General features: G+C 39.5%; 1 protein-coding gene across 2 annotated transcripts in view; it reads left to right on the top strand.

Moving 5' to 3' along the window:
- The window catches only part of LOC102797770 (transcription initiation factor TFIID subunit 4), a 96,229-nt gene that overhangs the window by 56,740 nt on the left and 12,557 nt on the right, over positions 1 to 26,932 (top strand). For both annotated transcript variants that reach the window (XM_006779754.2, XM_006779753.2), the window contains one exon: positions 11,115 to 11,237. In XM_006779754.2, coding sequence (XP_006779817.2) covers positions 11,115 to 11,237 — 123 coding nt within the window. The remainder of the gene's footprint in view (positions 1 to 11,114; positions 11,238 to 26,932) is intronic.

Genomic DNA, 26,932 nt, shown 5'->3' with positions numbered 1-26,932 from the left:
ATTCGAATCCAAGAATAAAATATGGAGGTTGCCCACCTCCTTTGTGGAAGTGAGAAGCAGTGGAGTTTTATATGAAAAATATCCATAAAGATCTTATCTTGAACAAAAACAATTATAGGGAGTTAAAAACATGTTTGTAATGACGAGTTTGTGTGCAAAACACAAAACCGATGTTTCTGTTTTTAAAATGAGCTTTAAAAAAAGCTTTATTTCCAATTTAACCAGCCAGTACACCCATTTAAGAAGAGCAGAACCACCTAGCCTTATTCTTTCAGACCCAATATCATAGGCAGAAATTGTCACAGTTTGCCGAGGCAAACTGCGTGGAGTGTGAAGAGTGGACCCAGGTGCAGACATTCTAAAACTCAAACTTAACTGATGAGCTGTTTATTAAGGCAGACAGAACAGTACAAAATAAAAGGGCAAAAACAATGCAAACTAAGCAATAACCTAAACTGGGTAAACTAGAAAGGAAGCACGAACTATGAAAAACCCTGGCAGAAAAACAAACAAAACTCTAAACATGGCAATGAAGATGAGCGCATATCTATATATATATGAAAACCTGAACGCAGGACTTGACATGGGAACAACACAGACGATCCGACAAAGACTGAATGAGAACGCACAGACTAAATACACACAGGAGGCTAATGAGAGAAGTGGGAACACATGGGGGACAGCTGACACACATGAACATAACAATGTCACAGTGGAAGAGTAAAACTAAACACGATGAACACAGGAACACAAGATCTCTTCAAAATAAAACAGGAAACATGAGAGGCAGACATGACAACATAAGACACACAGACATGAAACACACGAAGGGCAAGGGAGACTTCACAAGGGTTGAAAACACAAGGGGGAGCTAATAAGCAAATGAACATAAGAAACCTAATAAGCTTAAACAAACACTATAAACATCAAAAGAACTAAAACTCAAAACACTGGGTCATAAGACCCAGGATTGTGACAGAAATACCCACTTGCGAAATAGACTTAATTGACAGAATGTCTTCAAAAGGCAATGAAAAAAGTCTTTAACACCACTGCTTGAATGAGTGCCTTTTATAAAATAAATGTTATTTAGAAAGAAGAATTATGGCTACATAAGGAGCAAGTAGTTGATTGTTCACAATACACTTGAAAGCTATTAAAGACGCTCCCTCCCGGTAAGCGTGAAGTCATCCACATTCCCCAATATAGAGTAAGAGATGAGAGCCGGGGCTTTGCTACCAGGTTTCATCCTCTGATAAACTGGCTATCTCCTACTGTGGCTGGTTAGCACTCTCAAAGGGCTCCGGGTCAAATAACCCCTCAATATACTCCATGTGGTCACCCCACTTACCAGCAAGGACTTCATCCCAAAGCTCCTCAGTGTTGGACTCAGACTTTTCTCAACATCTTGAGAAATATGACATGCATTTTCCAGGATTAAATACTGAAGCTGAGGACCAGTCTGATGCTCAGCTGGCTCTCCTGTTGTGCATAATCCCCAGACTGGACATACCTTGTCCTGAATCTTGGTGTTCAAAGATAAACAGCATTGGAAGACTCCGGCTTCGGCTTTGTGATCTTACTCAAACATGATGATGGCGAACTTCGAAAAAACGAAATAAAAAATTGTGCTCTGTGGGCAGCCAGACTCACTACTTGTAGCTTGCAAGTCCAACCCTGTGGAGGAATAATAGAATAGCATAAAAACAAATTTAACTATGTTTTCCAGGAAGTGCTTCACATTTGTCATCACAAGTCATGTCCTTTAGGGCAGCGGACCCCAACCCCCGGGCCTTGGACCGGTACCGGTCCGTGAGTCGTTTGGTACCGGGCCGCAAGATTTGAGGCTCAGGTGTGAGATGTATAGTTTTCAGGGTTTTTATCAGTTTTCAGCGTTATTTTGTTATTCTTTTTATCGTTAACTCGGTTTTCCTGGGTCTTTTCACGTGTGTTATGAATAAATCTTCTTTTTTTCGGTACCGGTACTAGTTTTATTTTGTTGTATTTATCCGCGACACCTTAAAGGCCGGTCCGTGAAAATATTGTCGGGCATAAACCGGTCCGTGGCGCAAAAAAGGCTGGAGACCGCTGCTTTAGGGTCTGAATATAGGATGTTTTCAGACAGGTGTCAAGGTTCTGTGATATCCCATAGAGAGTGAATCTGGATTTACCCTTAGTGTTTCAAAGTTCCTAAAAAGAAAAAAACAAACAAAAAACTTAGATATTGACTTGCCATCACATGGTTGTATTCTTTTCTAAATTGAAAAGAGATCTACATACATCTTAAAAATGATTTCCCAGCATTTTATGCCTTTATTAGACAGTTGATGTTGTTAATAATTCAAAAACAAATAAGATGGGGCATTAGTCAAAGCTGTTTGGCTGGGAAGTTGAGGGAGCTCATGGTTTAACACTTAAGCCACTGAGGTCTTAATTTTAGGTGTTTTTGCTAAGATGCTTGGACCACTACAGACGTGAAGCTTCTGTGCTGTTGGAAAAAACGAAAAGCGCAGGAGGATTGAGATGCTTGTGAGATGATGATCCTTGCTGTTTTAAGCAAATATAAGGCAGGACGAGAGATGCACAAAGGGAAATTAACACCACAGAAAGCACTAAAACTACAGAAGAAACTACTAAAAGTGAACATTCAGCACATTTTCAGCACTTGATTCAAATTCTTTTAGTTTCCACAGCAGAACTCTGTGGTGAGATTTAGTAACAGGGTGTTTCTTGAAAGCAGCGGGGGGCTTTAGTCAAGCTTCCCTGGATAAATAAAGGTTAAAAAATGGTTAACACAGTCTGTCTCCCACTGCCAGCCCAATCACTGGCAGACCTTTAGATGATGTGGGAGGGAGCGTAAGGGAGTACATGGTCTTCTCCTCTCCTCTTCTCTCTTCTCATTCTTTTTCCATTCTTCCACATTACCATGCCCTTGCAGCAACACTCCACTTCTAGCTTAGAGTGATTCCAGAAGACTTGTGTGAAACCGAGAGCTCTCCAATGGGAATCTCAAAGGTTTTTGTTAGAATAATTTTCCTCAAATATTTTTTCTTCTTCAGGCATTGAGAGATTTTTTTTTTGCCCATTTGACGCAGCAGCATTGCTTGAAATGTCTTGAACCTCTACCAAATTAATTCTGCTCTTGCTCAACTTTGAACCTTGCATGGCTCCAATTAAAAGCCTGCAGGTATATATCCTTCCTGAGGTGCAAACATATATGTTAGAGTCTGAATTCACTTAGACCACTATTCACGTGAGATATGCAGAGCCTTTTTCAAAGGAATATACTTTACCCATATATTGCCTATATTCTCAAGAACTGTTTGCATTAATGTTTTGTGTTATTTAGATCGTACCCGTTTGTTCAGCCAGTCCTTAATACACATATACATGTGTTTGACTGGCCTTACCTTCGCCACAAGTGACCAGGTCGTGGCGAAACTGGAATCCACCCACACTATGAGCCCCATCAGCTGCTGCCTCACACTTCTCTGTCAGAAGACGATGTAACAGCCCCTTGCTTTTTATTAGGCCAGTTATATCTCCGAGTTCATAGGCTCTCATCCTCTGGCCCTCCTCAAACTGCTCTGCTCAAAGGAGCGCTGTCCCCCATTAGGTAGGCCCCAGGGCAAAAGCCTGCTACCCTCCTCCACATTTGCTCCCTCTCCATGCTGACTTTCAAAGAGAATTCCTGCTGTTATGCGTGTCCCAATTCATAGTTATTATATTCTTGTCTTCTAGCCTTACAGATACACAATACATTCATTTCACTTGAGCAGCAGCCATCGTGGTCAACTTGCACAATCATGGTTACAGGAACATGCATGTGTGCTTCTTGAGTATATTTTATATATTAGGTTCTTTTTAAAAATTCATTTTTCTAAAAAAAAACAATTAACAAGAGTGCTTTTAATCTAATATGTTTTCAACTTGATTTCAATTATTTTTCTGAAAGATCACGAAACAGGTTAAGATGGATAATTTAATTATCACATAAGAAAGGTCTGTTTTGTAGGTCCTCCAGATATGCAGGCTACTTAATAGTACACTGTAACCTTATTTTTTATTTGTTGCTTTGTTGTCTGTAGTTCCAACTTCAGGTTTTTTTTCTTCACCTCAAGACATATTACATGAAAAAAAAATAGAAACAGGCTTTAAAAGTACCTTTGGTGTTCCTGTGTGTTTTCGAATATTACAAAGTGCTGTAATGAGAAGGAAAACAACAAAAAAAGGAGATTTTTTTTTGCCTCAGAGGGAGATAGCGACTCGTCTAGTTGCTGTACAAGCCTGTAGGTTCACTTTTCTCTTTGTGCGCCGGAGCACTCCTTGGGACTCAAGCGACAAGGGAATTGGGCATGCTGAGCTATGCTGAGCTATGCTGGTGGCGAGGTGCCAGCCTCCTTTGCCTGGGATATAAGTGAGAGGGAGGCAGGAGGCAGGACATGTTTCAATTAGGCAACAAACACCGCACACAGAGGATAGGAGAGGGGAAAAAATAGCTTGCCCACATCAGCTACCTTCTCCCTCCTGACCTTTCCCAAAAATACACTTCCCTGAACTGCTGTGCCCCACCTTTCTCTTTTTTCTCATTTAAAATCTAAAGAGTCATTTTTGTGGAAATCTTATGGGAAGGACAGTAGCGGGGGTCTTTGAGAGGTGATGCTAAGTGTGCCAGCTCGGCCTGCATGTTTCCATTAGATTGTCATGTTGGCTAATTAGAGAGCGGCAGCATGATTCACCTTGTTAATTAGGAGGACTTGCACACCATGTGCCTAGGGGCGGTGTGGGGAAGAAGAGCCCAGCCTCAGAGCCTCCTAGTCGCCTGCTGCATATGAAGATTCCCCTTCTCATCTACCTTCCTTTCACTCCTTTTTTTGATTTGGAAATGAATAAATCATTGAGATCGTCCTCTCTCGGAGTGTGAATATCTGAGTTCTCATCTTTTCCTGGATGCAAATGAGGCGTGATCAATAGAAGGTGACGAGCGGCAAATCTAAATGTTAAAAAAAGAGAGCAAGACATGGAGAGAGAAGATTGCTAGACGAAGCACAGCAGCATAGAACGAGACAAAGCGAGAGAACATTTAAAGTAGGAAATTTTCCCTTAGATAAGCAGTATTTTTAATGATCACTCCTCTTCCCCTGTCGCTCCGGTGTAACACTGTCAGAATCTGCTTAACACTGATTTCTGGCTCCTTCATTAAACACCGTTCCTTGGCGAAATGTGTCGTGCAAATGTTATTATTTATAGAAGCATTACTTACTCCAAAGTAAAGGCACGAAGTCTGTAAGACACATTCAATTTATTCATGTATTTCATGCAGTGTCCCTTTATACATTTTAATTCCTGCAAATAAGTTGCATATGAAGAAGAACCACAGGGCTGTGATAGTGACACTCACATAATGACCTTAGCTCCAGGGACAACTGAGGGCTCTAAATAATTGGTCCTTCGCCCTGGAAGGACTTCAGACATACTCAACTTCAGAGGAAATGGAACACACTGCACTAAGACTATTAGATCTTGCACATTTTGCTCCATAGGTAAAATACCACAATCACAATTTATGTGCAAAGAATTTATGATGAAACTGAATTTCAAAACAGTTTATGTCGCTTTGTCATTACATTTTTAACTTTGGGTGATTTATTATCTATTATATCTGTCTATATTATCTATTGCCTGTCTATTCAGAAAGACTAGTATCGGCACTGTAGTGCAAATCCAAAGTTTTAAGTGCCGTTTATAATGTGTCAGAACATATTAGTAATGCACACTGAATATCGCATAGTTTAACTTTAAGCTTTATAAATATTATAAATCTTTAAATATAAATTCAATATAATAATAATACAAAATATTTTATGCCGTTCTCCTATTTGCAGTTCAGTTTGTCTAATGAAGCCAAACATGTCTCTATCCACACTTGCCTACATTAGCAGGTCGTGGCTCAACTCGTCTCTTTGTAGTGTATGAGTGCAGATGGAGAAGGGAAACCTGATTGGTTACTGCAAATGGCCCCTCTGCCTGCAGCAAACTAACTGCCAGGCACTTCACATGAAGAAAGGCCTCAAGATGCGGCTCACAGATGTTCACGTAATGTCGGCCATGTGGGTGTCAGGTGAATGAGTTGCATGGATTACAGACATACATAAAAAACATACATAAAATGTCAACACACACACACACACACTTATGTTAGTGGGAAACTTAGACAAATGAACACGCAATGTTACAAATACCGGAATTTCAAAAGCAGCCTTTATTAAGAAACCAAACAAACAAAAAATCTATTATTCGAATTCATGCTAAAGAAAAGACATTGCCTTTGCATCAGATTAATTCATTCATATGAAATGAATATAATATAATCAAAAATAATGTGCACATATCCTTTTTTCTGTTTTGTATTAATTATTAATAATTAAATACTAAATAAACATCAGTCCGTCAGACCTACACTGCTATGCACAGTTACATATAGGCATGCAATAGTTTCCCAGTGATAATGTCTGCATTGATTTAGCAGAGATTTTTTCTTTCATGCAAATATTACAAAATACCAAACCATTCTTATGAACAATCAAAAGTTATTACTTTTCTTTAACCTTATATTAATTTTATTATTACTTCATTAATAAATAATACAAAATAGTGTCATCTACACAAGGTCACATGACAGTCTAACAGAATGTTACAAATTTCAGAAATTCATCTAACATTGTCGTGTAAGACTGACACTGCAATCCCTGGAACCACACTGCCAGTGAAGCTAAAAACTAAAACCTTATTGTGTTTACTTACAGTTCCATTAAAAAAGAATAAATATAGTTTTTTTTATAACTACATTTTGCATGCATTTGATTATGTCCTGGTCCTGTGGATGTAATATACTTGAAGCTTTATAATATATCCACAAGTGTATTAGAGGCAGACCATAGACTGTTTCTGTAAATCCGTGCGCAGGCTTTTTTATCTTTTTACAATTAGTGAGTTGACACACTGCCAGTTAAAGCCTTCCTGCCTGTCTCTTAAACTGCTGGCATTGACTACTGTTATCATTAATTTAACACTTTTTATGTAGTCAGCATCAGATGACTTATTTTTAATGCTGGCAATTTGGCTGTATTTGAAGAAAAAAGTGATGCACTTTAAATTGATTGAGACTGGGTAGTTTAAAAGAGCAAAAGACAATATGCTGTGGTTGTAGTATTTTGGTACACTTTTGTCTCAAACTTTTTTACACTATTAGAAGATAAAGAATGAATGTAGAAACTGCAAAACAGCGAAGTTTGTACCCATCGCTGTTTAAAAAATGTTTGCACCAGGGGCCTTGGGTCCAAGAAAGACATTCACCAAATACCACATATGCTTTGTCTATATAGTAAAACGCTGCCTGCTTTGTTGTATTGGATCAAAGCTTTTGAGGGGTGTTTGGAGGGGGTGTTAGGACAGACACTAACTGAAAACCCAAAAACCCATGATCTTCCTTATACACTATATTGTGGGCTTTGCAGGGCGAACAGCCCTTTAGCTTCCTTCATAGCCCTGTAGCTGCTTGTGACGTCAAGCAGAGCATGTTCTGCTCTAGCAAGGACATCTGTCTGTAAGCGTCTGGAGGGCCGCAAGCAGTCCCCCAGGCCAGGAGCAGGGGGAGAGGAGAGAAAAGACTTTGTTAAAAACAGCAGAGATGGAAAACGGCAGGTTGGCCATCATGGCTCCTACAGCTTATCCTCCTCTTCACTCCAAGCGTGTCAGACCGCTCTAAGGTTCTTTCTGTATTTTAGACATTTTTGCATCATAAGGGGGCATACTGCTCTTTCTTCTGTGATAAGAAAAACCCATGTTATTTCTTACTTACGTCTTGACAGATACTTTAACGAATCTATTAAGGGCGCAGAGCTCGAGTTAACTTATAAATAATTCATGATGTTGGGAAGCAGGTGACTGATAAGAACAAAAAACAGTACAGTTGATCACAGATCAAATCAAGAGGATTTTCCTATTTTTTGCTATTAAAAATATGAGTAATAAAATACGTGAACTTCATAAATTTTAAACATGCTTATACAACAGGTTTCTTCTTGTCCTGGAACTTAATCTGCAGTACAGTGTTATAATAAATCATTTTTAAAAAGCTTTTTAAATCCAGTAGTCATAATTTACATTTACAAAAGCAAAGGAACAGTTTAATTAGAACAATTGTAATATTCTCATTAACTGTTTTACCTTACTTTATAATTGCCACCTGCGCGTATATAAACTTAAATCTCATAGCAAAGCTGTAGATTGATTTTCTGGGTTATCTCAGAAATGTTCTACATCTCCTGACCTTTGCTAATAATTTGACTTTACAAGTCCCATTTCCTTGCCTACAAAGGGCATACCGGCAGACTGGAAGCACTGGTATTTAAGTGACTTCAGAACAGCAGATATTTATGTGGTACCATTGATCGGACTTGGCAAATGTATGCATCTTGTCAGCTGGTTATTTTTCCAGTCTGGGAAGAATTCCAATGGTGACCTTTGCAGTTTTTGGCAATGCTTGTACCTATCGCTTAACAGTGCTGACAGCGTACTCCAGAAGGTTCAGAGCGATTATTGCACTTAGAAGTCACGGTTCTGCTTTTTTTGTATTTCTACAAGATTAAAGAATGTGAAAAGATGTCCTCCTGCAAAAAAAATAAAAATAAATCAGCAGCATTGTCAGTCTGTAAAATCTTTTTCAGGAACGTCATAAGGAAAGATGAATAGCTCTGTTTGTAAAAACATACTAGAAGAGACTGACGGTGTATTTAACAGTATGGTGTCAGAACCTTATTACTGGATCTTGGAAAAGGTAAATATTTTTGCTGCTACCATTTTTAGTCAAGCGGCTTTACTGTCATTCCAAACGTGCAGTGGTACAGTACACAGTGAAACGGGACAACGTTCCTCCAAGGCCATGGTGCTACATATAACACACAACAGACAATCAAGAAAGGTTTACAAAAGGGGAGTTCATAGCATTTGTACACCTCTGTGTGACCATATGAGCATACATATGTAAACATTTAAGGGTAGCCAGAGAAAGTTGTAAGGCAAAGCAAGTCTGCCCCAGCCCTACTCAACTCTGGCTTGTATCCACTGGCAGTCAACAAAGGAAGGTAGACTCTGCATAATGGCACCAGATTGAAATCAGAAATAAGTCTCCCACTGTCACGGCGGCCACTTCACTGACGGGAAACGCAGACTGGAGGGTTGCAGATGGTAAAATGAAGTCTACATTCATCATACAGTCATAAATCTGAAAATGCAGGCAGTTGCTGTGGGCGCTGGGAGCCCATGCCTGGTGCCAACTGCCAGCCAGAGTTGCCGGCATCCTGGTGCCATCAGTGAGATAGCGGACCTCACTCACTCTCTTTCTGTCTCTCGCTCTCTCTATGCTCTGTCACGGCTCACTTTTCAGTGGGATTCTTTAAGATCAGGCCTGAAGAGGGTTGTCTGTTGTTTATGGCAAAGCCTAATAAGGATAACAGTGATAATATTAATGCAGCTTTTTCCATGTAGACAGGGGCAAAAATCATATCCACTCTGTTTGCCATATCCAGCCACAATCCTTAGTGTGTGACTCTATTCTAATGCCTGTATACATTTGCATGACTTTAAGAGCCTGACTCAACATTTGTCCAAATTGTTACTATTAGTCAAAATCTTTATTTTGACCACAATCCAATGTAAAAGGAATAAATAAATGTAGTTTATTCATTGAGCTGGTTGGTACTGCTGCTATTATTCCCCCTACTTTGTGTTGTCAGCGTGTTTGAATCTTTCAACATTCCGCCGTGCTAAATGTGAAGTGGCAACACCCTAAAGGGCATGCCTTGCCAGCGGGATTTTAGGAAAAAATCAGAAGCAACTGCATGCACATTTAAGATCAGACTTTGTACACCAAAGCAACCTTTTACAGAGCGCCATCTGAAAGTAACATGAAATTTTCCCCTGATCAGACAACATACATGCCTCACGCAAACACCAGTGCCCAGCGAACACATGCTGAGAGATAACATAAAAGAACATGAAAGACATCAAGGCGCACATTGATTGTCCCTGTACGCTTCAACCCAGGCCTCACTCCCCCAGCGGGCAGACACGCAGGCAAGCTGGTGGGTAGGCATTCCCTGTGCTGTGGCCAAGATTGATAGGCATGTGTGTATGTGTTGTGTGTCTGTACACTTTGTTTGAATGTTGAAGGGAGTGCTGACACCCTCTGTACCGTGGCCCCAGGCCCTCACACCTCCACCCAATATAAAGGGCAGCTCCCAGCAATGCTGGATCCCCCCTCAACCCTGAGGGTAGGCATGACATTACCTTGGGCAGTGCCTCCCCGCAACCCCCACACTCCCTTAGAACCATGTGACTACACACACATAGTCTTTGAGAGGAGCTCGGTTAATGGCTGAGAACAGTCTACCATTTTGTTTTGCTCAGGAAATTCTACTTATACAGTAGAAGTTCAAGAAATCTTTTTTTTTTTTGCAGTCTCCTTTAATTCTTACATTTGATCTTAATCTTATATGCCTGACAGTTGTTGTTGTTTTTTTGAGCTAATGATTGCAAGTCATAGTTTGGGGGTTAGTATTACTGGCTATATGTAACTGCTATGGTGCCCCTTTATTTGGTTTTGGGTTCATCACAGGGAGATGGTGAAGGTTTGCTCCATCAGTATGCACAAGTAAAAAGTTTAATTTCAGAGTTCGAGATAGAGTTCAACATTTATTGTCAATGAAGAAGCCCAGTTAAATTAGGAATATGTCAACATTGAGAGTGACATTTAAAACAATACAGTGATATTGATGAGAGATCTGTTATTTTATACTTTAAGTATAAAAGTATAAAAAATTAAGTATAAAAAAAACGATCTCTCAGCATTATGAAAGAACAACAAGTACAACAACAGCAAGTACATTTGGGAGGAGCATTAAGCTAATGTGTCTGGATGCACTGCCATGATGCAAATTTATTATGTGCATAAGACTTAGAAGAACTGAACAACATGTGAAAATGTGGAAATATTAGATGTGAATCTTATGTTCATAGTAAGGTCTGATTGTTTCTTGTTATGTTTTCACTAGATGCAACAACAGGAACTGGCCCAGATGAGGCAGCGGGATGCCAACCTTACAGCACTAGCCGCCATTGGACCCCGAAAAAAACGTAAAGTGGATTCACCGGGGGCCACACCATCAGGGACTGAGGTGAGAACTATATTGTCAATGTGTTTTTTTGTCATCACCAGTTTGTAATGCTGACTTGCTATCGATCTTTGGGAAATTAACAGTAGAGAATTTTGGATTTAATCTAATTTAATCAATCATGTTCTACTATTTCTAGTTAGTGGACATGCCTAGGCAATGACATTGTTATCTTATTTGACAGAAATCTGTGCACTTTCTTGTTATTTATGAGGAAACAAACAGCACAATTCATTATGATAAAAATATTTTTTAACTATTACATTTTAACTAACTAAATTATTACATGATATAAGTTTGAATTCAAATTCATTTTTTCCTGCTTATGATATAATAACAATAAACATTTCAACGTATTAGAGTTTTACCCATAGACATTGTTTTTCCCCCAAAATATTGCTTTTTTGTTTAAATTTCTTGTGTAGGCAGTATTCAGTGGTAATTTTACATAGTTGTGTCATCCCCAACTGCGGTAAGTACTCGATAGTAAAAATGAGTCACTGAATATCTTATCTGCAAGACAGTGAATAAGAATAACAATGGATAACTGCAGGTAATGTTGTGGTTTCTGATACTGGCTGCTGGTCAGATTGCTGGAACACATCTCAGGTGTTCTGTTTTTTGAAAAGTTTTTAATGCCGTCTATTCTCCTGAATCTAATTACCATCTTGTTGTTAAATCATACTTTTCACATTTCAGAGAATGTTCAAGGTTTTTTTTGGTAGTCATAAACTTGGCACTTGGTAATGGAAAAAAAAATTATTATTGCAAATTTTAAGCCTCTGCTGAACGTTATGGGATGCAACTGCTATAGAGGGCACCCAAATGCAAGACATGAGGCCAGGTTATGAAAGAAACAAAAAAATAACCAGAATATTTCATGATGTGACTCTCAATTCTCTTGTTCAACTTTACCCCTAAGTGCTTTCTTGGATGAGCTTGCGGTCATTGCGATGGTCATATCTGCTAATACAAATTATGACCCTACAGTCGTGCTGAAAAAAGTTTGACATGATCTAAATTTTGATGCGTTATCCTGCTGGAGGCAGCCATCAAAGGTGGGTATACTGTGGTGATTATTCAGGCAGGCATTTAACTGTTGTTCCGTTGGTAGTAAGGGGCCCAGTTGTGTTCATTGAAAATATCCACAACATCATTGTACCACCAAACTGAACTGTTAATACAAGACAGGATGGATCCATGCTTTCATCTTAGTTAAGCCAAATTTTGATCATGTCATCCAAATGTAACAGCAAAAATCAAGACTAATCAAAGCAATGTTTTTCAACCTTCTGTTTAGGGGTGGACGATGCATTGAATATACTCGATGTATTGCGAGTTTTTCAATGTATGCTTGTTAAAATAGCTTTATTATAACCATCCAGTATGAATAGCCATGGCAATATTAAGCTGTCTGCATGTAATTTACTGTGAGTTCTTTTTTCTCCCACACACTTCAAATGCATCATTAATCCAACCAGAAAATTGTCTACCTGGTAGACTATGCTGAGCATGCGTTTTATATACTACCAGATAGGGAAAATATGACAGCGGAAGTTTCAAACAAGCGAGGGAATGAGACTCGCTGTTGTTTGGATTTCACAAGGAGGGTGTTGAACAAAATGCGGTAACTTGCAAAACATGCCGTAAAACGATTGCCGCAAAAGTTAGCAGCACCACGAAATTATTCCTCCAGCTGAAAAGTCATCCACTGCAAAATGAAGACTGTTTTAAACTCTGCATGTCAACGTCTCCTCACACACCAAAGGAAACGTTAAATAAACCAGCTGTGATACCTGTGACTATTCTTGGTCAGTCGTTTTTAGACTTTTATTATCGTTTTTATTATTTTAATATGTTATAAGCACAAAGAGCACTTTTTAAAATTCAGTTGTTTTATTTTCTCTCATTAACCTCCTAAGACCCAAACTCTTCCACGGCATGCATTTTTAATTTCTCTTTCATATTTGGGCATATTGGGGCCCAATGAATATAAAAACAAAGAATTACCAGTTTTTGGGGGTTTTTTTTACCTTATTTTTGTTTTTAAGAAAAATAAGAGCCACATGAGGATATTTGTTTAAAATATTGATAGAACAGTAGCAGTATAATGTCCTCGTAAGTGGATATCAGGCCCTTGTAGAGCAAAATTGAGTATTTTGGTCTAAATAACCCAAAATGTGATGTCCACGTTTGTGGATTGCAGGTCCTAGGAGGTTAATTCTTGCTTGATGTACTTTTTTGTTGCTATGATCTTTTGTTTGTTAAAGGTCTAGTGTTGACCACAGAAAGAGACTTACTGTGACAGTATTGACATTTGTGAAAAACCTCTGTGTGCAACTGATGGTTAAAGACTCAATCATTCATTCATTCATTTATTCAATCGATTTTTTTGTATTCCATGTAAAAAAAGTATTCAGTGGTTGATTTGAATGCAATTTTAGGCACTATATGGTTGAAAATAACATTTGTTTTTGGAGGTTATTTTAACATATCGTGATATATATCATGTATCGCGATATTGCCAAAAAATGTTGCGATATTAGATTTTCTTCACATGGCCCTGCTTCTATGTATAATTCAAATGAGCCCATGCAATATATAGGTCGTGTCCAAATTCATGGGCTGCATCCTCCTGAGGCCGCATTTGTAGACCGATTACGTCACAGCGACGCGCCGAAGGCTGTCCAAATTCGTAGACTCCTCCGAATGCAGCCGACAAATGCGTCCTCCTTTTCCCCGAATTTGAAGGATGGGTCGGGTGTGTCCTTCGTGGCCTACCATATCCCAGAATTTATAGCGCGTCCCAGCCAAACTCCAGTTTCCAATAATGGCGGCCGCTAATAAGTTTTAAAATTACTCTTACTAATCTTTCTGGGTCACAAAATAAGCTTTTAACATATTTTCAGGCGAGAAAGTAGCTGTGTAAACATCAAATATCTCCTCGGTTTATCAAGATATCGCATATTTGCAAAAGTGCTTCGACGTTTTCGGAGCATCTGCTACCCACCAGCTTGATAGCTAGTTGGGAGCTCGAGGGTCACTGAAGCCGCCAAGAACGGCACAACTCCTGGCACATCATTTTCAGATCACCGCGGAGTTTCGCTACTCAGGTTAAACGTAATATATAAGTCACTTAGACAACCTAAAAATGTTATTGTTGGGCTTTTTTTGGTGTTTTATTTGTTCGTGAGTAAATCGGTTAATCCCCCGGGTTCCTCCGGGATTTTCACACAGCTGAATAAACGTTAAACAGAAAACTGATTAAACAGAAGTGTGAGACGGTTGAGAATTTACGCCAGTGTCCTGTTATATTTTAGATAGCAAGGAGCAGAGGCCGAGTTTATTAAACTCCACTGAGACAGCGGTGACGCTAATCAGAAGGCTAGACCGTCCAATTTCCCCAGCCGTTTACTTCCGGCCTACCCGACCTTCTGAGGACCCGGCCCACGTAGACCGCGAAGGCCGGGTCCTCAGGAGGATGCAGCCCATGAATTTGGACACGACCGCAGATCTCTTTTTTGGACCATTCTTTGTATAACAATAAAGATGGCTGTTTGGAAAAACCCTAGTAAATCAGTAGTTTCTGAAATACATAGACCAACACAGATGGCACTAGCGGACATGCCATTTTTAAAGTCACTTAAATCACCTTTGGTTTGAACTTAAGCATTTTTCTTGGTCATGTTTAAATGTCTATATGGATCGAGTAGCTGCCTTGTGGCTGGTTGATTAGATATTTACATCAACGAGCACTTGAGCCGGTGGATGTGAACATCTTGTCCTTCGACACATCTGATCCTCCGTGAGTGCTGATACAATAAAGTGGCCTCTTTTCTGTAGTTGTGTTATCCTCTTATCCTTTGTTTTCATTAAACCACCTACTTTACTTATTAATATTTTATTGGGGAAAACATTATTTAAGTTCTGGGTTTTTTTAAATTATGTATTTAAAGTGTCAAAAGGAATAAGAAGACACAACAATGAAACTGAAAATAAAAAATGGAGGTAAATGAAGTCTAGCAAAGTGCCACACACCATGTAAACAAAAAGTCAGAAATCAAGATATGAAATGTGAATGTGAAGCAGGCAGTGTTGGGGAGTAACGGAATACATGTACCGCCGTTATGTATTTAAAATACAAAATATGAGTAACTGTATTCCATTACAGTTACCGTTTAAAAAGGTGGTATTCAGAATACAGTTACTTTGTTGAAATCAAGGGATTACACAGCTGTCTTTTCCTGTTTCGTGTTAGGCTATCCCCTCTCTATGTTTGGTAATTCCACGCCGCTGGAAAGCCAAACAAAACACACATTAAGAGGCTCTAATGTCTCAATCTCGTGGCCCATGTCACCTCTTCTTGCGGCCCGCATAATGAAAATATTTTTTTTAAATTATTGTTCAAAAATTCTTTAATATGAAGGCAATAGGCAGACTGTTACAGGCATAGCCCTAAAGAATGTAGCCTCATGGACAGTGTAGCCCAGCTGTAAGTAAGCTGTTAAGACTCGACTGTACACTGTGTTCGTGTTTTTCTCCGAAACAATAAGTTCTGTTGGAGCAGCCTTTCAATGCCTCTCTCTGTCTCTCGCTAGCAAAGTTGACCCAGACAACAAAGTAAAGCTAGTTTTTGGCTACGAGCCTGACACGGAACCAACATATTAGCCAGAGGTCCCTTTACTACGGTTCGGAGCCGCGGACTTGTTTTTAAATACGCGTGGAATAGTTTTCTATACGAGATCACTGCAAAAAGTGCAGCCTTACCTAATGTCCATCCTACTGTTACTCATTTTATATTAAGATTTAAAAATCTAGTTGGTTTTGGTATGGTGAGTAGCCTTCTGTAATAGTAAAAAAACACACAGCAATAGTACATTCATGTAGTTGTAAAAGCATGATAATATATTAAGTAATCCAAAATATTCAGAATACGTTACTCTCATTCAGTAACGTAACAGAGTACGTTACAAAATACATTTTGGGGCATGTATTCTGTAATCTGTAGTGGAATACATTTTAAAAGTAACCTTCCCAACACTGGAAGCAGGCATGGTTTTAGAACTACTGACACAACAGGCGTCGAGATCAGCGATGGCAAGCCACATTGACCGAGCGACATTCACATGAGGTTTATATGGGTGCCAAAAGGGTTATTGTCACTTTGCGCTAAAGTTATTAATTTTATCTCATATTTACATTAATTAATACATATTATGAACATTTTGAGCCAGGTAGTTCATTTTTTAGCAGAGGAACAGTTTAGCAGAGGGCCAAATTTTCATTACCAGATGAATGAAACAGAGTGTTTCAAAAACAATCGGGCCTGTGGCGTGCATCAAATGATCAGCGATGATTGCCTACAAAGAAATGTCCAAGGAGTGAGTAAATAAAGAGGATAAAATCTTAATCTTTAGAGTGATGAGGCAGTACTTTTCTTGAAATACCAGGAAGCAGGTTTGTCTTGCAGACTAGTTTTGTTGGTCTTAAATATGACTGTCTTTATCTTTGAGCTCAGTTGTGTTCTTCTACTGGTAAGAATGATTTAAGTTTAGAGATACATCTGAAGACTCAACCTGTTTCACTCAAAGTTAGGAAGGATGAAATGATGGATGTAAGGAAATATCTGCACTGTACAGAGAGCACAGCGACACACTTCCATGTGACTTGCCCGTTGTGGTTTTAATTAACCTGAACTCTGGTATTACAAAGAAAACTCTTGCGTTACAGGTTCCAAAAGCAACAACCTTTGTATCACATTTCTGTAGCACAGGGTTATACATGAAGTCATGCCTAGTTGCTGTACCAAATCATATTTTTCCTTTAGGCAGCTGGGAAATATTTAAATTCCACATATTCATCTGTAAATATGATGAATCTAAAATAAGCCTGAATTTTGAATGTCAATTGGTCATTTTAATAACCTGCTTATCGAGTTGCATCTTCACATCCTTTGCTTAGCAGCAATATGCTGCAGAGGAGCATGGTAATGCAAACGGTAAAAAAGCATAAATAACAAAATAAAAGCATTATTTCTGGTCCTTGAGTACAGTGCCAACCTCTTTCAGAATGTTTTACCCTGATGGGTATTAGCCCCCGACCTCATGCTGCATTAGAAAAAAAAAAAAAAAACAACCCTGATTTTTCAAACTGTTTTCCTAAATGCAGTTACACAACATAAACATGAATATACATTATGGCAGAGTTGTTGGCTTTTTTATGTTTTTCTCCCTTTTTTAATGTCCTGTATATGTTTAATTAGAAGGCATAATAAAGTGAAGCCACAGTGTGCCCCTCCTCTGGAGTGATTGCAGAGGGGGCGGAGGAGGAATCTTAACTTATTTTCACTTCGTTTTCACCTCCTCACATTTCTTCATTTCACATGGGCTGGAATCGCCGGCGGCGTTCTCTTTCCCTTCTCCAGAGCAAAGTGAATGTGACTTTTCTAAGGGGGTCACAGGATGCCTGGAGGCCTGTGGGTGTTACTGGACTGTTGCCTGCTCTTAGCTTCACTGAGGGGCTTGTCATAGATTTCATCTCCACAAAAATGAGCCGGGGGCCCTGGCCAGGAGCACAAGCAGCCAACGTTATGAAGGGCCCACGCTGATTATTTCCCTCTGACATCGCATCCTGAGCTTTCCGCATTAATCCTAGACAAAGGCAGCCCTTCAGTGCTGTGCCAGAGCTCAAATTAGGAGCCAGATAATGGCCTTGTTGAGATCCTGTTCTGTTCACTGAGAGGCAAAACTCCTGCTGAAATCCTCTTTTTTTTATATGCCTTTACTCCTGCTTATTTTTTCACTAAACAGACCACCTTTCCACCTTGTTTGGACTGTGACGGAATTCACGTGACACAATTTTGCTTCTTTCCCCGCAGCCCGATCCCCCCTTTCAATCACCTTTAATGTGATGGCGGCTTGGCCGCAGTTGGGCCTGTGCCTGGATGTAGATCGCTAGAAGCTGTGAAATTGATAGCCAGTCAAGACTGGAGTGTCTGTCTCCAGCTTGATCTAGTCTGCAGGAGGGAACAAAGGGGGTCTTACAGGGCTCCTCGGGGTGGATTAGTTCCAAGGAACCAATGGCTGCGGCTGCTGGCTGGCTTGCTGGAAGAAGGCCTGCTGTGGCCCCAGTGGTGGGTCAGCACACAGGCAGAGGGTGTTCAGGCGCACATACTCCAACTCTGCCTCCAGCTTAATTGTCCCGATCCTACAACCCTTACCCAGCTATCTGCACACACAGGTTCAACACAAAAGTCAAGGGTGAGCTACCAGTTTTAGGAGTTTGTGATGACGTGTGCTAGCAAAGGGTGTTTGAAGTTGTATAGAGAAATGACCTTTGGCCTCATGAATGCTTTTACAAGTATAGAATGAAAGGGAATTAACTTTTAGGATCATTACTTCTACACATTACTACTGCATCCTACACAAAAGTCAACTCTATTCCATATTCAATTCTTTTCTCCAGCCACCAACATTTGTATATCGTATGTAAAAGCTGGTAAGATGGTATAGGTAGACTTGAGTTCAGTGAATAAAGGATGAGAGACAGACAAGCCAAAAATAGCTCTGTTTATAATGATTATTCCATGACACCCTCTGTACTCTGTCCTTTAACACATTTGATACAATTTGAACACTTTACTGTTTCATTTCCACCCATTGATTTTTGTATGTTGTGATCTCCTCTCATCTCATATGGTTAATCCTGTCTGAACTGAGTTGCTGCTGTTTTGCTAGCTTATGAGAGGCAGAGGCTCCTCTGTACATCTAAGGTTAGCATTAAAGGTTCTGCGATGTAAACTGTGCCTCAGTGCACAATGTCCTGCAGTGTTAAACATGCTCAGAGCTTTGAAACATCCTTGACACATTTATGAGCTCTGAGTTATCATCCAGGCACTTAGGCCATTTATCACATCAAAGGAAGAGCTTTGTTTGTTGACGTAAAAGCGACAATAGCAGCTAAATTGCCCCAGTTTGTACAGCCACACTGGCTTTCTCCTATCTGTCTCAACCAGGCGCAATGCGAGGGACAAAGGTAGGCGAGCGATTTAATAGTGAGCACAGTCTATTTTTCCATTTGAATTCATTTCACCTTCTTTCTTTGAGGCTGTAGATCAGAAAGAAGGAGTGAGGCAATAGAGTGAGAGGCATGGGGAGAGAGGGGGAAAAGCACAAGGAAAACTGATGCCCTTTCCTCCAGCTAAATTAACAGGAATCACGTGGAAAACAATCTGAGTCTCCAATGAAGGAGGGAGGGGGGGGACCATTAAAATTAGCCCCAAGCTATGGACTGCACCCAATATCACTAAAGCTGCACTCGCTACAGATGTGGAGGCTGGCTTACAGGCAAACTATGCTCTGTTCTATAGCTACAATTAAAATCAACCTCGCTGCCAAAAAATAGGAGGGGGAAAGAGGGGGTAGAAAGGCAGACATGGAACATCAAAGACAGATTGAAATGTGTAGTCAGTAATAAGAGTGGTCTCCAAGCCCTGAGGTTCTCCACGGTCCCCTTGTTAATGAGAAATTTTGACCTCTGGTTTGTAAGTTAAACTTGTAATCTCGGTTAATGAAGTAAATCAATCCCAACTCGGGAGTGTTCAGTGTCTCTCCCTTTGCCTTCGCCCGCCAACCTCCCCTCTGTCCTTCTCTCTTGTGCTTTTCTCCTTTGCTTACTCCTCCTCCTCCAATGTCCCTCCCAATGTGCCGCCTGGGAGTAAAATGTCCAGGTCTTCAACCAGACAAACAGGAAACTCTGAGAGTACAAGGCTTCCGGAGCTGGAGGGGGTGTGTAAGGACTCAGAGGACTAGGACCAACCAGGCTGTTTGGTTAAGAAGGAGACAGGCCAACCGAATGATTGTAGAAGGCACAGCATAAAGGAAAACACTTGCTCCTCCTCCTCATCGCTTTTTCCTTTCCATCTTTTTCCCTTCTCTGTCCAGAATCTGTTGGGGTTAGTATATGGTTGGAAAGTCGTGGCTACTTGCTAATGTTGAAGGAGCAGGGGCAGTAATGAGCAAATATAATGTAGTCACTGCAACTGCCTCTTGTTTTGTACCTTCCTTTTGCTCCTCTCCGAATCCGAAGCATACACCAAGTGGACGGTTTTAATGGAAAAGACAGCTAACTTAACCTTCTTGTGGAGCTCTGTTTTTGCCCTTAACCAAACAGAGCCTATTGTTGAATCCACTGGGAGCCTTGACATTAACCCCTGATTAGCTCTTGCATTTATAAGATTTTTTTCACCTCTAATGGAAATAATGGTGGGATCTGAGATGAATGCAACGACTTTAGCATGACGTCTGTGAGGATGCAGTGAAGCATAAGGATTCCTGTGTGAGCTCCCCTTCTCTACATACTACATAAATATGATTAAAGAGGGCACGGAGAGGCTGCTATTGGTTTCATAATGTCAAGAAGATTTTAATGTTAGTTTGACTTTACGTCTCAAGGCAATTCAGTATTTCTACTAGTGAGGACACAAAGGAGACAGAGTTGAATCTTCCGAATGGTTACAGGGGTTTCTTGGCCAGATGCCATCCGTTTTGAGAGCTTTAACACGGTGAACTTAGCCAACTTTCTTTTCCCCTACACAATGCGGAGCACAGTTGTATCCACTAGGATTTTAACATTATGTTCTGTGGGTTAAGGCATTTAAAATACAGCTATATCATGGAAAGATAAAACTGTTGGTTTTTGCTTTAATTATATCAAACACTTTTCTTTCCACTCCCATTCAGTTCTATTGTGAGCTAACGTGAAACATAAAAACATGATATTCATGTAATCAACAGATATGCAGTTGACCTGAAATGCTTAAAATTATAGTCAGAAGTCCAGCATTTTAGTTTTAGGTAACAATAGACTGATTTCCAAGGGATGGCATATCTCCATACAATAGTCACACTTGTCACATACGTTTGCGAGCATGTCTGGAGTCACTTCAGGCACTGCTGTTGTTATGCAACCTACCGGCAACACATGAAAGTCACGAATCCCCTCTTTTTAATAGTACATGTTTCAGTCATTACCGGTGAACAACTGTAGAATTAAAAAAACTCTGACATTGGATGATTTTTTTTTTTGATACACCTTGCATGTGTGTTTAATATACACCACGAGAAAATTGTTGTTACCAAGTCTCTGGACTGCTTCTTTGGGGGCCACTAATGTTTGTACTCAGTTTTGTACATGCACATATCCAGCAGATATTGAGATACTGAGAAATTTTGTAAAACCTTTTACTGCTGGAGGTGCTGCAGGAAAGGTCACAGGATCACAAAGTTGTAATTCGGGTTCCTACTTTTTCCCACCATGGTTATATATGAAAATGTTTAACTAGAAATTCAAGAAAAGTCAAGATCATCAAAGTCTTAGGATTAATCCTCTGGGCATTTTATATGCATGTCCAGCATTTAATGGCAGACCAACAGTTTTTGAGACATCTCAGTCAGCACTAAAGGGTCGGAATAGCAAAATGACTACCCAACCATCATTGCCTTACATGAAACCAGTGCTGCTAAGATGATAAATAAGCACAAATTTCTAATAAAGATTTTGATAAACTTCAAAAACTGTTATCTTCTTTATGGCCTCTTGCTTTAGGATAATAGTTATGAATATTTGTGCAGTTGCTTATCCTGTTTTAACATGATGGCAGGATTAAAATAAACTGAGTTTAGTGTACTTTTATTTCTGAATAGCCTGTTTCCTGTTTGTTTCTACACCTCTACATATTTGAACATATTGAACATATTTAGGGGGCATATAAGATCTTACTCATATGGATGTATCACCTTCTTTTCTTTTCCCTACAACTACAACCAGTTGATTAAAAAATAAAAGGTTTAGCTCAATATACTTTACATTGAAAATATAATTATAAAGTTCCAATGTCTTTTTGTTAGTAATTCCTAAATAGAGCATACATCTATACATGTACATGGTAGTTTTAACACAGTAGTCTCCTTATTTAGATAAGAAGCTTCTATATATTCATATTCATGCCAAAGTAGATATCCCCCTCATTTCTGCCTTTAAAACTTTGCCCTGAAATAATGGTTAAATATACAGTTTTGACAACAAAGTTGAGCCCCAGGCACTTAAAAGATACCCATCTTAAAGAAATTAATTACCTCCCTTGTTAATCTTGATATAATTAAATTTCTGAAGAATGAAATTTGCTGCATTTTTTTCCCCCTCCGCCTCGCTGCTATGGAGGCGGACCAGTAATGGCTGGCTCTCTAGCTAGCCTGCTGGCCAGGGACGTGGGGACAGCCTAACATCGTGGGCCCCATGCTGTGCTATACCGCACTGTGCAAACCCACACTCCTCATCCTACGCTTTCACCACTCATAGGGATAGGCAGTGAAAATGCCTCAATCACTCTTTGCCATTCTGTGCTGCTTATATTTCCTCCATCCTGGAGGAGATGGAAACTCCGAGCCTCAAGTTTCTTATTCTTAACATGTGAGAATGGCATCGAATGACTCGAGAACGCAAGAGCTGCTAATAAAGTTGTCAACATAGAGCCTCTGAAACTTACATGGTGGAGCCCTGGAGAGGCATACATAGAGTTCTTTTTGTTATGGCTCACTTAAGAAACTCCTGTGCCTTTGTGTGACTTACTGTCGTTATTTATAGGACCTCCTGCGATGCTGTTAGATTTAACCCTGATTGCCTTTTGCAGCACAGCACTAGCATTACAAAGGAGGAGTGCATTTTAATGTTGCTATGTTTTTAGGTTTGTTGTCATTCACTGTTATTTTATGTGCACTCCATTGTCAGCGGTCTAGCTTTAGGTTTGATCCCGTGGAAAGAAAGAAGAAAAATATAGTAAAGATGCTGGTAGGAGGGCAGAAGAATGCCAAGACGGGAGGAAGAGTAGCTGTATGTATAGAGATGGGAAACTACAATTGGATGCTAGAAATGCCTGATCAGAGCCTAGAACAACGACTTTATGGAGGTGCACATCACGCATCCTGTAAGCAATTCCTCTCCACTCATAGGTCAGTGCTAAATATTTTAGAACAATCTTCACTGTGTAATAGTTGAACTATACTAGTTTGCACTTTCCTATTTTTCTGCCAGAAATAGTTTCTGTGTAACCTACAGACATACATTTACAGTTGTTTGTATATTTAATAATATATGTGGGAATGAACCCTTGAAATTTAAATAATAGTATAAACTGCTTAAAAAGGTAGAAATGGTTAAGTGTAATATAATCTATCATGATAGATATTATTTTTACTACAAATATCACATTATTCTAATGTTTTTAGAAAAATTAAAAATATATTGCTCTTAATTGAGGTAATATTTAAGAACTCCAAGTCACTATTTCTAAAAATATAATTTAAAATGCCTTTATTCTTATAACATGAACATAACAAGTTGCATTGTACAAACCTTCATGAGGGAGTTAAACAGAAATTCTTCCATTTCTTCCAACCTTATTGTGTGTTTTACACTTAAAATGCTATTCGGGGATTTATAAGTTTCTGTAGAAAGCAGTATAGAAAGAACAATTAAATTATAATTTATGTGATTTTATCTACTTTCTATTATTAACATGATGCCAATGTCAGTGTCTTTAATTTTCACCTATCGTGGTTATTGTCAGTATTATATTAACATCACACTGGTTGAGCAGGTAGGCAGAACTGAACTTGTCCTAATTTTGAAAACAAAAACCAAAAACATGTTCTAACACATCTTGGGCTTCAGCTTTACCATAAATATTTGATGGATATTTTAACCAGCCATGTCGACTCAGTGCCTTTTATCAGCTTAACTGTGAGGTGGATTGATGTTAATTATATTCCCTAACTACTAACTTACTGATATACATACTATTATTAGTATGTATATCAGTAATCAGTATCAGTCATATTATTCACGCTTGGTCTACAAAAAATTTGTACATCTGTAACTAAAACTGAAGCTTCAGATATATTTAAAAAGTTAAAGGTTGAGGCAAAATGGAAATCCAGACAAGCAGATATTTTATCCCAGGCTTAAACCGATCAAACAGCTGATCATTACCACTCCTAAAAGCTACTGCCGTTTTCTGCCCACCATAAGTCAAGTCTGACTTTGTTACTACAACCCATTGAAGCCTTTTCAGTAACCCCCCTCTCTGAGACAGGCCCTGTTATGGCTTTCAGTTACACAATAGCCACCCTTCATAATCTGGATGAACAACCACATGATTTACATGCAGAGAATGTCCGTGCATAAATATCATATCTGTTACAGCTCCCTTGCTGTTCTTCATTTGTTTCATTGTTTTTGTTAAAATGTTGTTGTGATACAGTGTCCTTTATTTTGTATTTTAACAGGAAAACAGAACATCTAAAATTAGCTTCTGAAAATGGTAAAAGAGAACAAACAAGGCGATCCATTAGTGAGGATGGGTTATTGGCTGACTTGCCTCTTCTCATGGCGGCCCATTAAAAGTGGTAATGTCTGCCTGCAGCAGTGCCTGGGGAAGAAGAAGGAGGCCATGGAAGGCATATTTCACATGCATCAGACACTGGAATTAAATAGACCAATGTTCCCTAAAAAGACTGAAGTACATCTCTTTCTGATGTGTGTCCCGGGCAAAAATTCATTGATCTTAGAATGTCCCTTGGCAATTATAAAATATTAAATCCAAGTCGCACTTTTTGGCTCAGCTTAATTTTTTTTCCTCGCTTTTCACTGCTTTCCATTTGACCAATTTAGAAAAAAAAGTTAGAAATGGATGGCCGTGAAAAAAACGACACTGATAATAAAGGCTGTGCACACTTTCAGATGTCTTTTGTTATGTTTCTGTATTGTTTGTGCAGAACATCTCACATCATTAAATGAATTGAGGTCCCAGCAAAGCTAGGAGTGTCTGAAACATGTCTTATTACACCATCAGAGCTGTGTTAACCAGGAGCACTAGTGATTGAAGCAGACAGGGGAGTTGACTCCCTGTATATGACATCTTCATTTCGAAGCACAAGGTCTTCTGAGTCGCCGATGCCTATTTCAGCACTCTGGGGACGACAAATATTTGTCAGCTGCTTTCCATTAGGTCTCTGGCCCTTGTGCTCAACTCCCTGGCCTCTTTATGTCCCTCAGAGATTACAGAGGGGGTCTAACAGTTAATTGCCCAAATCATTAAATTTAACATATATCTCAATAAATATAATCAGCCAGCTGTTTGACAAGGTACACAGTTCATTAAGTCCCATTGCTTGTTTGTCGTTTCCCTAATTAAGATTTAGAATCGATCATTGAGTGTGTAATGTACAGTGTAGCTCGGTTTGCACAGGGAGTCTCTCTGCTCAAATGAAAAGGAATGGCATCCGCTTGCTAAAGCTTTACCATTTAGCACACTGACTGCAATGGGAATTAGACATCCTGTGCTAATTAGGGAGGCCAATTAACTGTGAAATTCAGGCATTTTTGACAAATAATCTCAGCAGAGTTCAGACATCACCATGCACATAGATGTTATGAGCCCTGAATGAAGAAAGAATAAAGGCTTATGGCTCTTTCACTGTTTTTGCTTGTGTTGCTCCCGTTGATTTTGCATTTTCTTTTTTGTGTCAAGTGTCATTCACTCTAACCTACTATCTCCCAGGTTGGCATAATATGTTTTACATGCACGTCTTGTAAATTCCACATTTGCTGCTCAATGGCGTATTCTGAGTTTAATAATGTACTTGACTACGACACAGACGATAGACAAATACAAAACAATCTTGTCTGAATAAGAAAAGAGTTGTAATGACCATAGATTGCTGCTACTTTTAATATTGCCAAGACTGGCTTTGGTTTAGCCTCTAAGAAGAACAAAGATGCTGCGGTTGGGCATGTTTGGCAACATTTGACCACTACTCGTTTTTCCAAAAAAAAAGGAATTGGCATCATCAGAAAGCCTCAGTGTTTCTGTGCCTCTCATTCCCATTTTGATTCATGATCACATGTATATTTTAGATTGCATAAATTATGTATTTGTTGGACTAATGAACGGCCTCCACTGATAGAACTTTGGGGGAGTTGTGAATAGCTGCTATGGTCCCTATCGCCCGCATCAGCATTTTGATTACATGTCACGGCATTTCTGAGCAATGAGATGTGGTTTGGCTTTAAAAGGCTTGTCTGGCCTTTGGAGAAATTTTTATATACACATACCACAAGGTCCAGAGAGCCACAGAATGCAAACATACCTCCTGGGCTGGCCTCTGTCACTACACATGATGGCTTTGTTGTGTGTTTGCGTATACATTTGTATCAAGGTATGTGCAGTTATGCGTGTGTGGTCTTGACTCATTGACAACTATAAAACAGGCCCCTGCTGTCTTTATTACCTGTTCAGCCGGTCCTAACTGCTTTGTTCCTGCAGTACATAGAAACACATTTACCAGTGCTTGCGTTGGCATTTTCTCTTCACTTGGAATCTAATAGAAAGGCGCCATTACACCATGGAAGGCAATGGCTTTGGGTGCACGCTGAAGCTGTTTGGATACCAGGCAGCGCCGGAGGTGTGTTTGCTGGGCGCCGAAGGGTAGCTCCTGCAGCTGCCCGCCTCAGGTGCAGGAAGAATTGAGTACTTTCTTTTACAAGATGTGTAATTATTATGGCAGACAAGATTGTGGATTTATACCAAGTCAATATGTAGATAAGCACTATACACACATATATACACACAGCTGCTTGGG

The sequence above is a fragment of the Neolamprologus brichardi genome, chromosome 1 (assembly GCF_056152115.1).
Source record: "Neolamprologus brichardi isolate AB-2024 chromosome 1, ASM5615211v1, whole genome shotgun sequence".
Classification (NCBI taxonomy): Eukaryota; Metazoa; Chordata; class Actinopteri; order Cichliformes; family Cichlidae; genus Neolamprologus; species Neolamprologus brichardi.
This window is presented reverse-complemented; position numbering and strand designations above follow the sequence as displayed.